This window comes from Phoxinus phoxinus (assembly GCF_949152265.1).
Source record: "Phoxinus phoxinus genome assembly, chromosome: 17".
In the NCBI taxonomy this organism is placed as follows: Eukaryota; Metazoa; Chordata; class Actinopteri; order Cypriniformes; family Leuciscidae; genus Phoxinus; species Phoxinus phoxinus.
The window spans coordinates 21148392-21162444 of record NC_136892.1 but is presented as its reverse complement, the minus strand read 5'-3'; the positions used below and the strand labels follow the sequence as shown (position 1 = coordinate 21162444).

Below are 14053 nucleotides of genomic sequence, written 5' to 3'. Positions count from 1 at the left end.
ATCGCCCGAAAACACATCATACTGACATGGGTACCACATTTACAATAATGAATTATGGCGTACTGTATGTTGCTTGCAATAACATATTTCATAATCATAATACAGACTCATTTTAAAGTGCCATCAATGGAGAAATACGCTTTTTGAACCGAATGATGAAGCTACCGTCATGCTAACCATGATCATCTTGGTTGTTTCCAAAAGCACAACTGTTAAACAGGATGTGACGAGAGGGGTATGATTTTTCTTAGTATAACTAAATCCAGAGAGCACAGACTACGCCACCCTGGGAATTGCACCCAAGGAAATATAAAAAGGACCCAGGTTCGGTGGTGCAGAGAAAAGACAGAGTCGCTTCATCCAATAAATTAATGGTTTTATTTAAAGGGAAAAATATCCCACTAGCACCATTTGTTTGTAATATAAATAACTGGCAAGTTTATTATAACAATACACAATATATCAAATGTTAAAAGAACATTCCTCCAGACATCGCTGATTTTCAAGCACGGAGTAACATTAAACCAAACAAAACAAACAAAAATGTATGTACCGTCCCCACAAAATAAAACAAACAAGAAAAATAATTACTACAAAAAGAATGTAACGGCAAGGCTAAAGCTTACGTTAGGGGTGGCAAGCTAGCTGTAAACAATTGTGCTCTCAACCATTTATGTGTGCACGGCAAACTACATATGAAGAGGTGCTCAAACCCTGGTGCTCCAACCTCACAGCAAATGTGTTCACCCAGGTGACTAGCCTCCCCCTCGGCGCACTCAGCCTTGACTCGAAACAAAGAAAAAGAAACAAAAAAGAAAGATTAGTAGGGAAGATACACATACAAAATAATCACAACAATCACATCAGACACAATTATGATGATTGACCAGATCAGGTGGTGCACAGGTGATAAATAATCTGTCCAACCTCATTGGCAGTGAGGACCCCAAAATACTCAATGGATGACCGTTAGATAGACACTAATATAACACCACACGGCACTACGGCCCAAATCACACTGATCAGTCCAACTCAATTATAGAAATAGCAATAACCCAAACCATCAAATTAAATCAAAAACACACAGCGACTATTAAAGTCATGAAAACCTAACAAAATAATTGTTCACGAAGGACAAAAGAATAATCTAGTCATAGAAAAACAGCAGCACGACCTGAATTAAATCACGTGGTACGCGGAAGACTGCAAAACAAAACATAACAATCAGACAAGGATCTGCTCCAATCATCAATACAAAACATTACTAAATCATACGTACCACACAAGAAATCACACACACATCACGGATCACACATCACGATGTCAGGATGCACTCGCGAAATGTTCCACTAAAACACACAATAACCCCCATTAAACTTGACTAACCCCATACAACCCACATCACAACAGATCGTGATCGCCGTCATACCTCAAAGCTTTCTATGAGTGCTCGACGCAACTCCCAGGGTACGCAGACGAAACGGTTACAGCGATCCTTCAAAAATAAAAACACAGTCTAAACATTTTAAAACCACACGAAGCCGTGCATAACCTCCGTCGCTTACCTGGACTATAGTGAAACCGGAAGAGGGGTGGGTGTGACCAAGCCTACATTCTAGGGCTTCCTGTCTAAACATTTAAATACGCTGGCCCTGATTACCTCATCCACCCATTCCCATATAAGGGCAATGACGAAAAGAAACAGGAAAGGGGAAATCCCCTACTGCTACATTCCACCCCCCCCCTTCTTTTATCGGCGCCCCGACGATAAGAACTCAAATATGAACATTAGAGACAGACTACGACGCAATGCCACCAGGCTAATGCCAGGGCCTAAACAAAGCCGGAACAGCCTGAGACACAACCCTAGAAGAGCAAACAGTCCCACCAGCGACCCCCTGTGCAGTCTGCGGAAGATGGTACAAATTGGAGTGTTGCCCGGCAGTCGAACGAGCCGTCCGTCGTAAAGATGGTCGAGTCTCCTCCGACAATGTTGGACCTAGATGATCAATCAGGGCAGTCGGAGGGGTCAACGGCCTTGCCTCCTGGGCATCTGGAGTAACCAGAGGCGACCTGGCAACCTCTTGTACTGTTGAAGGAGTACGGGAATATCTCGTAGGGTCAGCAGACTCAGCACTTGAACTGGGACCAACCGAACTGGTAGGTACTACAAGCCACAAATCATCATTAAACTCTTCTTCGGGTGGCCCAACTGTCACTGATGGTCGATCCTGGGGGATGTCCTGGGGCTCTGGCTGCAATTGAGCTTTCAGCATCGTCCGATGTACATGTCGTACCTTCCCCAGATCGTTCACAGGTGCAATGGAGTACACCACTCCCTTCTCTTTGGGTGCCTTCAATACCTGATAAACAACAGAGCTCCAAAGGTCTTGAATTTTGTTACGTCCCCTTACACCCACGTTACGCAGGTAAACTCGCTGACCCTCAGACAGTGGCATTTCCTTCACCCTCTTATCATGATAGTCCTTGCGGCGTGCAGCAGCAGTTGCTAGTCTCCCTCTAGCACCCTCAAAGGCGACCTGCAGTCGGGCCTCATGTTCTCGAACCCAGTCATGTACCGTACCAGCCTCTGACTCCCGCACTCTGCCCAACAAGAAGTCTACTGGTAGTTGGGGATCTTGACCAAACATCAAAAAGTGTGGGGACTCACCAGTCGACTGATGTGGGGTGGTGTTGTAACAGAAGACTAACTGCGGAAGGCAGGAGGCCCAGTCTCTCTTTCTTGAGGCAGGTAGGGTGCGCAGCAAATTATGCATTGTCCTGTTGAAACGCTCGCATTGACCGTTGCCAGCAGGATGGTAAGGTGTGGTACGTGATCGGGTAATCCCATAAAGACAGCAAAGCTGTTGAATCAGGTTGCCCTCGAAACTACGACCCTGATCGGAGTGGAGACGACTAGGCACCCCAAACTTGCAGAACCACTCCGTCACGAGAACCTGGGTCCTTTTTATATTTCCTTGGGTGCAATTCCCAGGGTGGCGTAGTCTGTGCTCTCTGGATTTAGTTATACTAAGAAAAATCATACCCCTCTCGTCACAAACTGGCGTAGTCGGCAGGGTGGTTGCATTGTAAAAGCAGAGACGTGGATTCTGTACTCTCATATTGATCATTTTGTTTGAAGTTATTTCCTTGTTTTCTTTTTTTTGAGTATTGAAAAACAGCAGCACGACCTGAATTAAATCACGTGGTACGCGGAAGACTGCAAAACAAAACATAACAATCAGACAAGGATCTGCTCCAATCATCAATACAAAACATTACTAAATCATACGTACCACACAAGAAATCACACACACATCACGGATCACACATCACGATGTCAGGATGCACTCGCGAAATGTTCCACTAAAACACACAATAACCCCCATTAAACTTGACTAACCCCATACAACCCACATCACAACAGATCGTGATCGCCGTCATACCTCAAAGCTTTCTATGAGTGCTCGACGCAACTCCCAGGGTACGCAGACGAAACGGTTACAGCGATCCTTCAAAAATAAAAACACAGTCTAAACATTTTAAAACCACACGAAGCCGTGCATAACCTCCGTCGCTTACCTGGACTATAGTGAAACCGGAAGAGGGGTGGGTGTGACCAAGCCTACATTCTAGGGCTTCCTGTCTAAACATTTAAATACGCTGGCCCTGATTACCTCATCCACCCATTCCCATATAAGGGCAATGACGAAAAGAAACAGGAAAGGGGAAATCCCCTACTGCTACAAGGAGTAGCACTATGATCATTTTCTGTATTATTTAGAGATGTCAGGATGTTTATGTTTGCATGTGGACATTGTAAAGGAAAAGTTTTGCTTTAGTTTGCACTTTTGCAGATTTTCACCACTCTGGAATTTGAAATAATGTGAACTACCTCAATAAATCACCATGAAATCAAAATGGATAATATAGATAACTTCAAATTTTTAAATAATCCATGCATTTTTTCATTTTCCAGAAACAATTTCACTCGGATATATGTCACAATAGGGAATACAAGACTATCTCAACTTCTGTTTGTGCCTACTTTAATGTTAATGTTTGATTGTAACATGCACATGTTGGGATGTAGTACTGAGTGTTTGTATAAAAAAACACATAAAGTAGGAAAATATTCAGTATATTCAATGTTTGTTTATGTTTGAGTGACTAAGTTATTGATTTCATGTATATTACGCTTATTTCATACATCTTGCACTGGTCTACTACCAATAATTAAGCAATGAACAAAAAAGCAAAATATAGGGTGTCCCGACTCCCGACCCAAATCTACATCCATGATGATAGATCTAATCGAATGACCCAAAACGGTCTAAACATTAAGAATTGTGTTACTAGTGACCAGCACTCACCTGTCATATACCAGTCCAGCAGGCTGTGTCAACAATGACTCTAAGCTGGTAATCCCCATTACACTGGTGTGGTGTCTCATTGTACCTAATGCATGTCAAATGTATCTTTTATCTGCGAAGTCCTTGAGCAGTAGCAGACAGCCACAAGCTTTGGCCCAAAGAAGCCAGACGTGTAAACACAGTAGTGTTCTACTGCGGCAGTGCATTCGCCATCATCCTGTGACTCACTCCCGAGACCTCTGACAAACAATTTATCAGACAAACTGATAAACAATTAGCGGAATGTTAAGTTTATTTGATGGTTCTTTCGTCTATCTGTGGGCTGCTTGTTGGAGTTTGAACTCAAATTGTGTTTGTTTTGGAATTTGGCTTTGCTGTGTCACAGGAATATGTAATGCTTAACCATTTTTGGAAACGGCAGGTTTCACTTTTTCTTGTTGTGACCTTTAAGTGCATTTCCTGAAAAAAGAAAGATAGAGGACCTCATAAAAAGCAGAAAGGTTTATGACTCAGACTCAACAACATGCATATAATTATGGTCACCTATAACAGAGGTGGGCCGTAACAAAGTACATTTACTTGAGTACTGTACTTAAGTACATTTTTTGAGTATCTGTACCTTATTGAGTATTATTTTTTCTGGAAACTTTTTACTTTAACTTCACTATATTTTAAAGACAAATATCGTACTTTTTACTCTACTACATTTCTGTCAAGTAGAAAGTAGACAAGTAGAAAGTTGTACAAGTAGAAAGTTGCAACGTCAGTCAGGGGATGAATTTGGTTGGAAATGAAAGTCGGGTTGACATCAGAACCCAATGTCAGATTGACATCAACATCCATTGTCGGAGAGACGTTGGATATTTGGTTGGAAATGAAAGTCGGGTTGACGTCAGAACACGACTGATGTTGGTTTCTGACGTCAACCCGATTTTCATTTTCAACCACAATACAATGTCTGTCCAACGTTGGAGATTGACATCAATCTGGCGTTGGATTTTGACATCAACCTGATTTTATTTTTCAACGTTGGGTTTGGTCTTCTAAATGCGAATTTTGTCATTGTTTTGGAGCACACTTGCTTATAGATAACAGTAAGGCTAGCATATTCATACTAAAAGCCAAGACTGTTAGATAGGGCACTATTAGAGGGAACAGCCAGCCATGGGTGTCCGAAAGCATTGTGGAGGTTATTGAGTGGACTTATTCAATCCCACTACTGGAACAGTGTTCTAGAAATAAATTTGATTTGATATTGATATGAGGGTACAGGGGCGATGTCTTCTCGACTAGATGTCACCCCTTCTCTTTACTTTGTAGGATGTTACAAATGGATTTATCCTATTTTAAAAGAACACACAAGGCATACAGTATATGAACATTCTTTAAATAATATAACAGCAACAATAACACTGTATATAGCGTCCCTATACTAACACAAACAAACTTGTATAAAAGTATGTGCAAAAGTATAAGCATAATGTGAATATTAGAGGCACCGACACATGGACATTTCATACCAATCTGATTACAGCAACCTGGAGTTCAGTTTTAGTCGTTATTCAATCTTAGCCTTTAGATCCATTTATGTTACCTGCACTGCTAATCATCGCCTCATAGACTTGGATTGCATTTCAAAACAGGATCAGGGCTGGGGTCAGTTCAAGGTATGAGCTGCCCATATATGGTCAACACAATGAACGGAGACATAAAATGAGCAAGATACTGTAGTCAAACTGAAAGAAGAACGAGAAAATGAGTATAGGAAGGGTGGTGATTTGGAATGAAGCGAAGTAATCTATCTTGTCTATTACCTAAGGTCATGATCCTTTTAATAATGCAGTTGTATAATAAAAATCAGAGGCTAAAATACGCAAAAAGTGCCAGCACATGACTGATGCAGCATATCCATTTTCATCCTCACTCTTTACCTTTTATCATTGTATTATTTTCCCCTTAGAGCAAATGCCTCATTCGCATTTCACTTTAGAGTATCTTAATGACACTCTTGATAAATGACCCATTTGCCCAGATAAAATCCTTAACGTTGCACCACTTGATGAGAAATAGGATCAATTTCAAAGGTAGTCCTGGTCATTAGCTTCACCTATGAAAGGAGACCTTAAGAGCACCACATGTTGAAATACTAACTTATAGCGCAGTTTGCCTTTCTTTTGATATGTCTATTGTGTTGCATGACAGAAATTACGCTTGTGAGTGATATTCATATCAATCATCTGTATCAGTACAGAGGGGCCGCCCGCACAAAAATATTCGAATGATACAATACATTAACCATGTTATAAAAGTTAGTCTCTGGAGCATCTCCATAATTCATACTGCAATGACGCCTCAGCTGTTGCGGCGTTGCATGTGAGAGAGAAACAGCTCGAACGATTATCTTTGATTGGAAACGTGAAACTAATTATGCAACATTTGTGTTTGATTGATTCAAACGATGTTTGTGTGATTGATTGTGATTGGTGCTGGTATTTCTGCTCATGTTACACACATTTGATTCAGCGATTAATCAAACCGAAATTTTAGATCAGTACAGGCTTCCAAGACACTGACACAATTAGCAAGTGAATCAGGTTGTTTAAGTAATAGCCTCATTTGGGGTTACTTATACATTAAACAGATCACATTAATCAGTCATTCGGTGTTTAGCTACTTGCGACTGACAACATTAGGTCACAAACCCTTTAACCGCTGTATTTCCTATGTGAAATTAGAGTTTGTTTAGTAATCTGCTATACTGTAAAAAAAGAAAAGAAACGGGCGGATTAGAAACGAAAACATCTGCACTTTGAGAGAACTGACGTTGAAATAAATTTTTGGGACAAGTGGCAAACATAAATCTTCAGTGTTTTTGGCCACTGATGTTTGATTTGACTCAGTGCCTATAAATACGAATTCCAAACTGTATAATCTGTCAGTCGGTCTGATTTAGGTAAGATCATGGACAGATCGCTTTTTGTATGAAATGCATGATGTTTTTAGCGATTTGTGATGTTGGAATGGATCATTGCTCCCCGCAGTCTCCTCCCACAGCACAGCTGAGGAATATCTAACACTGTCTCCAGCCGTCAGGAATGCCGACCCTCTCGGGTTATGACCCGTAATTAATTGTTTTGAGGGTCTGGCTCCATGTTCTTGGCGTTTGGAGTTGCAGTATGGGAAGGGTATAGCCTTCTCTCAAATATCTAAATTAGATTTGTACTGTTGTTCCAGCGGTCACCGGGCAAATTGAGAGAATCCCCCTCCGGCCTTGAAACCGGTCGATAACTTAAACGAAACGTCTAGCTATGACACGCAAACATCTGACATGCTTTTCAAGTGAATGTAAAACACACTGTCTGATGGACAGCCCAAGCTCATGAGTGATAAAGCACAGGCCGGGGGTTTTGGAGTTGTGTTTTTCTATTTATTTTCAAAGGTGGGCAGCCAAGACAAATGTTCTAAATGCAATTCAATCTTAAAAATTCAAGGGAGCTTTTGCTTGGACCATCCGAAGCAAACCGTAGAAGCCTCGGGCCAAAATGTAAATCTCTCTCTGACAAATGTTAAGTGAGTCATCGTTTCTCAGCACATAGTTAGCGAAGGTTTTGATTGGCAAACGCATAATTGTAGTCATTTAAATGTTTCCTACTAACAGAAGGCTGAGAAGTTGGCCCTCTGATTTAGTTTCTCTAAACGAAGATGGATGCATTACATCCATGTCCACATATTCTCCTCTTAGATTAGCACTCAAAATTGCATAATTCTATTTTCGAATCCTATTTTAGCCCTGCGTCTGACTTATATGCTGGTATGGCATGACTTTCGGCAGAAACTGTCTGATTAGCTCTTGTGTTGTGGTTACAATCAGCCATTTGCAACAGAGCATCGTAAACAAACAAATTAGACCTATTATGATTCCCATTGGCGTGCATATGTGTTGTGTATATGTGTGTCTATGTTAATACAGTCTTGGATGAGGTGGAGATCTCATTCCTTTGTGCTGCGTTCATGAACCAAGCCTTGCATGCTCAGGGAGGGACCCAGAATCCTACACTCCTCTTCTCATGGCACGAAAGCCTATTGTCTGTCCCCCACCTCTGAAAGAGGCAGACAGATAACCTCCGCGCACACAAAAGACATGCGCTATGAGGGCAACACAAGCCCGCCGTGATTCCAAGCTTGCCTCTGCGCTGCTTCAGCCACCCGCGAACACAAAGGCGGCTCAGCTGTGATAAAAGCGTTGAGAAGTGTTGTTTTGGTTTTGGTTTTTTGGCGGCCACCCTTACTGATTCATCCTTGACCCTTGACTCACCAAAAAACGGCCCTTTCAATTAAAAGCGACACAAATGGCTCCAATCACTCACTATAGTGGCCGTTTCAGAGAATACCAACAGTGAAAATTCCTCTAGTGGTGTTGCACCATGACCCGCATAAGGGGGCCGAGTTCTTTCACTGCCTGTGAACAAAACAGACGGAGAATGATGTTTTCCTTTTCATGCCCAGGCTCTGAAACCCCATCCCTCTTTTCTGGTGTCAGTCGTTCTTTTGTGTCGGCCAGCGGTGGCTCCCTTTGACACGGCGGAGGTTATCCTCTTGATACCTGATTCCAAAGAGAGTCTGCTCACTCGGCCATTTGTTCTCCCATCACCTTTACTCCAGCCTGTATGATAGCCAGGCTCAGTGACCCCCGTCCACCTGCCTGTTGGAAAAGTAGGTAGAAGTCAGCTAATGGCCAGTTTAGACCAATTAATAACCAGTGTAAACCACTTAAAATCAGTTTGGACCAGTTAATGGCTACCTTGGGCCAACCAATAACCAGCCTGGAACTTGCACCAGCTAGAAACCAGCTTTTACAAAAGACAGCTACAGTACAAGTTTAAGCTGGATTTCCCAGACGTTACAGAAGTAAAAACAAGAAAGAGTATGTATTCGTTGTTTGTGTTCAAAGCGCTCACAAACAACAAGACAGAATGGAGATCACGTCATCTGTTCCACTTTATTCTTCAAATCCACCGTCTCACACAGACATACCTGAAGAACAGACACAAAGGGTGCTCCCCAGGCCTCCCAGATACAGGATACCTCTGGCAGATAAATCCTCTGGGATTTCGACTCCATTCCAAGGCTTCTTTTCAAGCATTTCTTAAGGGATTCTCACGGAAATCTTCTGAACTCGGCAGATAAGAGGCACCTCTCCTGACAATCCAAAGTGGCTGCCATGTCACGGAATGAGATAAGGACAGTGGAGATGTTGCTGAGGGACAGTGTTGAGTGATGGCATTGACTGGAAAGAGCTAAACACTTCACACAACTCTTTAAACCACAAGACCAGCATTTCGACTGATTTTCACAATGAGCACATTGTCAAAGAATGTCTATCATAATTCATCTCTCACAATGTACAAGCAAACATTCAAGAATGTCAAAATATAACAACAAAAATTAGGGTTGAGTTTCTCTGGAATTATCTGAAGAATCTACTATTAAAACCATCATAAAATTACATATATCAACATCTAAACCCAACCTAAACAGGACAAGGGCCTGATGGAATTTTAACAGTATGTTTAAGACACTATTACACTCGATTCTAAATAAAGCCATTCTCTACAAGCTGTGAAGAAACTCTCCGTTTATCTTGACCACATCTGGAGCAAGATGCTATCACAATACTAATGCCATGACATTCCTACAATTCACTATTGTTATTTCTGTTCATTTAGTCTTTGAGGCAACAAATCAAGCTTGCCAATTCCCGAAAAGATCCATTAATCCTTAATACACTTTTCGTATGAGTTGTTTTACGGAGTCTGGAGCTGGTTCAAACAGCTGTGTGGTTAGCTACGGCCCGTGTAAAACACCCTGGCCAGCGTCGATCAACTCCTCACTACTGTACAGATCCAAAAACACAGGCCTGAATGTAAGGAAACAATGTACTGAGAAAAACGAAGCAGCGTATGTTTCCTCACATCTCAGCCACACTTCAAAAAAGCTTTCAAATGCCGAGATGTAAAGTTGTCTTCATGAATTACCCTATTTGTTTCCCTCATGATGTACATTAGCTTCTTGACTTCAACAAAAAAAGAGGGGTTTAACTATTGTCGAAAGACATGGATGTGTGGGTTCGTTGTGTCAACACAGACATGGTTGGATTGCATCATTGACAGTGTATCTGCCGTATGAGAGTATTCAAAGTCCTTCACCCGAGTCCAATTGGATTTTGGAGTCAAATATGGATCTACAAGGCTTCTCATGTACAGTTTAAGGAACATTCGTGACTGATGTTTGATTCAAGACACTGTAGGAAGTCTATTATTTCGCTGGAAATGTGACTTATTTAAGGAGGTGCTGAAGAATTTCTTTATGATCTATAATCTTCATCAGAACCTTTATTTACTGCTATAATTTTGCCATCCAGAAACATCTTTAAGGGTCTACTTTAACCATGACTCCTGCTAAAAAATAAATAGCTAAAAAATATGAATAATGCAGCAATCTGATTTTGTTACTAATAGAGCAAAAGCATGTAAAGAGGTAAAAGACAGTCAATGAAAAAGTCATCTGAGGAGAAAAAGTTACAGCTCAGAAATAGCACTGCCTACTGGTGAAGACTCAAAATAACCAATTGTCTGTTCTCACAAAAGTGAGATTGTAAGTTTAGTGACATTATCATGCTATTCTTCAGAACAACAACAACAAAAAAAGCACACTTTTATAGTAATGTGGCATAGATGTGTCAGGTTTGTGTGAAGGTCAGTCAGGGATGCTCTCTGCACTAACATCAAAATGTGGTTCCAAGTTTAGAACAACTCTAACCATACTGGTGTAAATATTTTGTCCCTGGCTAATACTGCACAAACACTTTCAAGTCCACATTTACTTTATAGTCCCGATCCAAACTTTACAAACAACAAAACACTTCAGCTGTGAACATCCAGCTATATGTAGCTACATAAACACAGCTCCTGTATATATTAATAGATTACTATTCTAAAGTTTGGGGTCCGTTTTTTAAATTCAGTAATTGATAATTTTATTCAGCAAAGGAGCATAAATTGATCAAAAGCTAGAAGAAAAGACTTTTGCATTTTCGGCAAAATTTTTTATAATGTTTATTGGCCACCAAATCAGCATATTAGAATAATTTCTGAAGGTTCATGTGACACTGAAGACTGGAGAATTGATGCTGAAAATTCAGCTTTGCCATAAATTACATTTTAAAATAGTGATTTTATATTTGAATTTGTATTTCACAATATTACTGTTTTTAGTTTTTTTTCATGAATACATGAAATTATATTTGGTTTGCCCCCTTTTCAAGCTGCAAGCTTGCCCTGTGCATGAACAAGTTTGTATAAAACCTGATGGTCATGTGGTCCAGAATTATTAGATGATCCAATTAAAAAGCATCTTGAGCAACAATGGAAGCAAAATCTGACCTTTTTTTTGTTTAAAGGAATTCACTTAAACAACGTTACAATTTTGCTTATTTGATTAGAGACCATCAAATAGTGCAGAGTTTTCAATATTTCATATTTTACAGCACATTTGTTTAAAAATGTTAAAACTCAAAATACATTTAGACTCCCAGATTTTCAACACAGCTTGTGGCATGAAATTCAACAGCACCACTTGGGTTAGTTCAAATAGACTGTCCTTATAGCACCTTTGCATTTATCTTTAGCTTATATACATACAGTATAGGATAAGTACAAAGCATTTACATCAATAAAACGGTCTACAATTAAATGACGATCTGCTATCAGACAACATGCACTCATAGTAACATGTAATATCCTCTCCACTTCTAATATACAAAGTCACATACACCCTATTGCTGATAACAGCGCTGCCAAATCCATGTGCGCTGTTTACTAAAAGCTCCCTCTGTACAGCAGGCCAGAACTCCTCTGCAAAACCTCAAAAGAATAAAAAAATAAAACGCTCTACATCTTTGACATTAACCGCTCCATTTTAACCAAAGCTTCACATTCAGGGAATTTAGACAATAAAAGCATCTTAAAAGGACACTTGAACTGTTTGTGTTTCTTAAATGTCAGGCCTAATAGCCAGGATATGGTACGACGAGGGTTGTAGCTTGTCAACATTTATCTTTATTTTAAGAGTGATATGGCTTGGACGAATGCTTTTAAGAGCATCTGCGCAGCAGCTTAGAAGAGGACTTTGGAGATACTGTTTGTGCACAGTTATCCCCTGTGTTTTAAATCAGAGTAATGTTCAGCCGGCCGAATGATGAAAGGGATTTGCATTCGCTGCATCTGCTGCTCTGTGTACTTAAACTGTTAAAAGAGCTGAACAGGTGGAACAGGTGGGCACGATGCAGGACATATAGAGAGATGATCAACTGAGACGTCCCTTTTATCTGCAGTCACAGCTTCCTTTGGGGATTAAGATAAGATGCCACCATACAAACCAATAGATTGTGTGCAGGCATGAAACTTTTTAAGTAGTGCTTGCCAAGACAAGTGTCACAGGTTACTGCTCATATTTTAGGCTGAAGTATCATCACGTACATGACCAATACCCTATGTGGCTTGTTTGAGATGAGATGTGCTTTTAACTTCACAGCCAAATTAAAATCCCATTGACTAATACTTAATTTTTGATTAGTATTGATATTTTGTTTTTAATTCCGCAATTTGTAAATTTTTTGGGGGGGCCCTACAAAAACGATGCATGTGAATCCAGTGAATACATACCAAATGGAAGTAAATGGAGCACAGTCTAGTGTGCGCAGTAATCTGACGGAATTGGATCCGATTCTATCTGGAATAGAGATGTAGGTCCATGGAACGGAGCGTCAGTGATGATCTCCAGGAATGTAGACTGAGTAACAGTCCAGCAGAGGGAGAAGCCACATCCTTTGACATCACTGAGACAAACCACACCGTAATTTTCACATTTGCGGTTAAAGAACACAGTGTGCCTAGCTAGCTCCAATCATATTTCATCTGGTGTTGTTCAGCACTTTCAGCAGTGGAGATAACTTGTAGGGTAATGAAACAGTCATGAAGACCCATTTAAACTGCTTTCAGAAAGTTGCAGAGAACGAGCGAGGAGAAACATCAGGCCAGAAACCTATTAGCGTGGCCACAAGCATCTACAAGAGCCTCCAGGACATTGGAAGGGCTGGAATTAAGAGAGATAAAGCCCATACAATGCTGAAACTGATAGATGGACCAAACATGGAGAACCAAAATAAAAATGAATGAACTATTAATGGCTGGAATGTGTTTTGCCCCCTATGTAACAAATGTCCCATACCTTGACTCAAAATAAATAAATAAAAGCTTGTTTGAAGCTTTCTATAACTCTTTAAAGCACTTTCCCCAAAAATCCCTCACCTTTTAAGAGAGATTGGGAGAAGGAGCATGGAGATACCATCATGTCTGAGTGCCACTTGTTGCAAAGGTGAAAGAACCCACATGGAATTGATATCAGAGCAGCGATCTCAACCCTTAATTCTAGACATAAACGGGAGGAAAAACCTCAGGTAACCATGAAACCGACAATGGGTAATCACGGCCACTTGTGCACAGATATTCACTCATCAGAAGATGCAAGTGGCTTCTTCAACAGCCCAATCTAGGCATTGTGGTGCCCGCAACATTGAAGGCATGCGAAAATGAGAAATGAATGATCGTTCGTGCCATCGG

The 14053-nt window shown here is 40.7% G+C and overlaps 1 protein-coding gene across 7 annotated transcripts; it reads right to left on the bottom strand.

Moving 5' to 3' along the window:
* Positions 1 to 221: 221 nt before the first annotated feature.
* On the bottom strand, positions 222 to 3687 carry LOC306984859 (uncharacterized protein). Of its 7 annotated transcripts, none has more exons than XR_013794670.1 (3): positions 1430 to 3687; positions 1280 to 1349; positions 222 to 781 (listed from the first exon to the last, which is right to left on the bottom strand). XR_013794670.1 is itself a non-coding variant. In XM_079586563.1 (3 exons), the coding sequence occupies exon 3, from the start codon at positions 3264 to 3266 to the stop codon at positions 1821 to 1823; it is 1446 nt and encodes a 481-aa protein (XP_079442689.1). In that variant the 5' UTR covers positions 3267 to 3366; positions 3447 to 3512; positions 3583 to 3667; the 3' UTR covers positions 222 to 1820. The 7 variants fall into 7 exon arrangements, 2 of the variants coding, with proteins under 2 accessions (XP_079442689.1, XP_079442688.1); XR_013794672.1 differs by having other exon boundaries at positions 222 to 1349; positions 1430 to 1495; positions 1566 to 3687; XM_079586563.1 differs by having other exon boundaries at positions 222 to 3366; positions 3447 to 3512; positions 3583 to 3667.
* Between the last annotated feature and the right edge of the window lie 10366 nt (positions 3688 to 14053).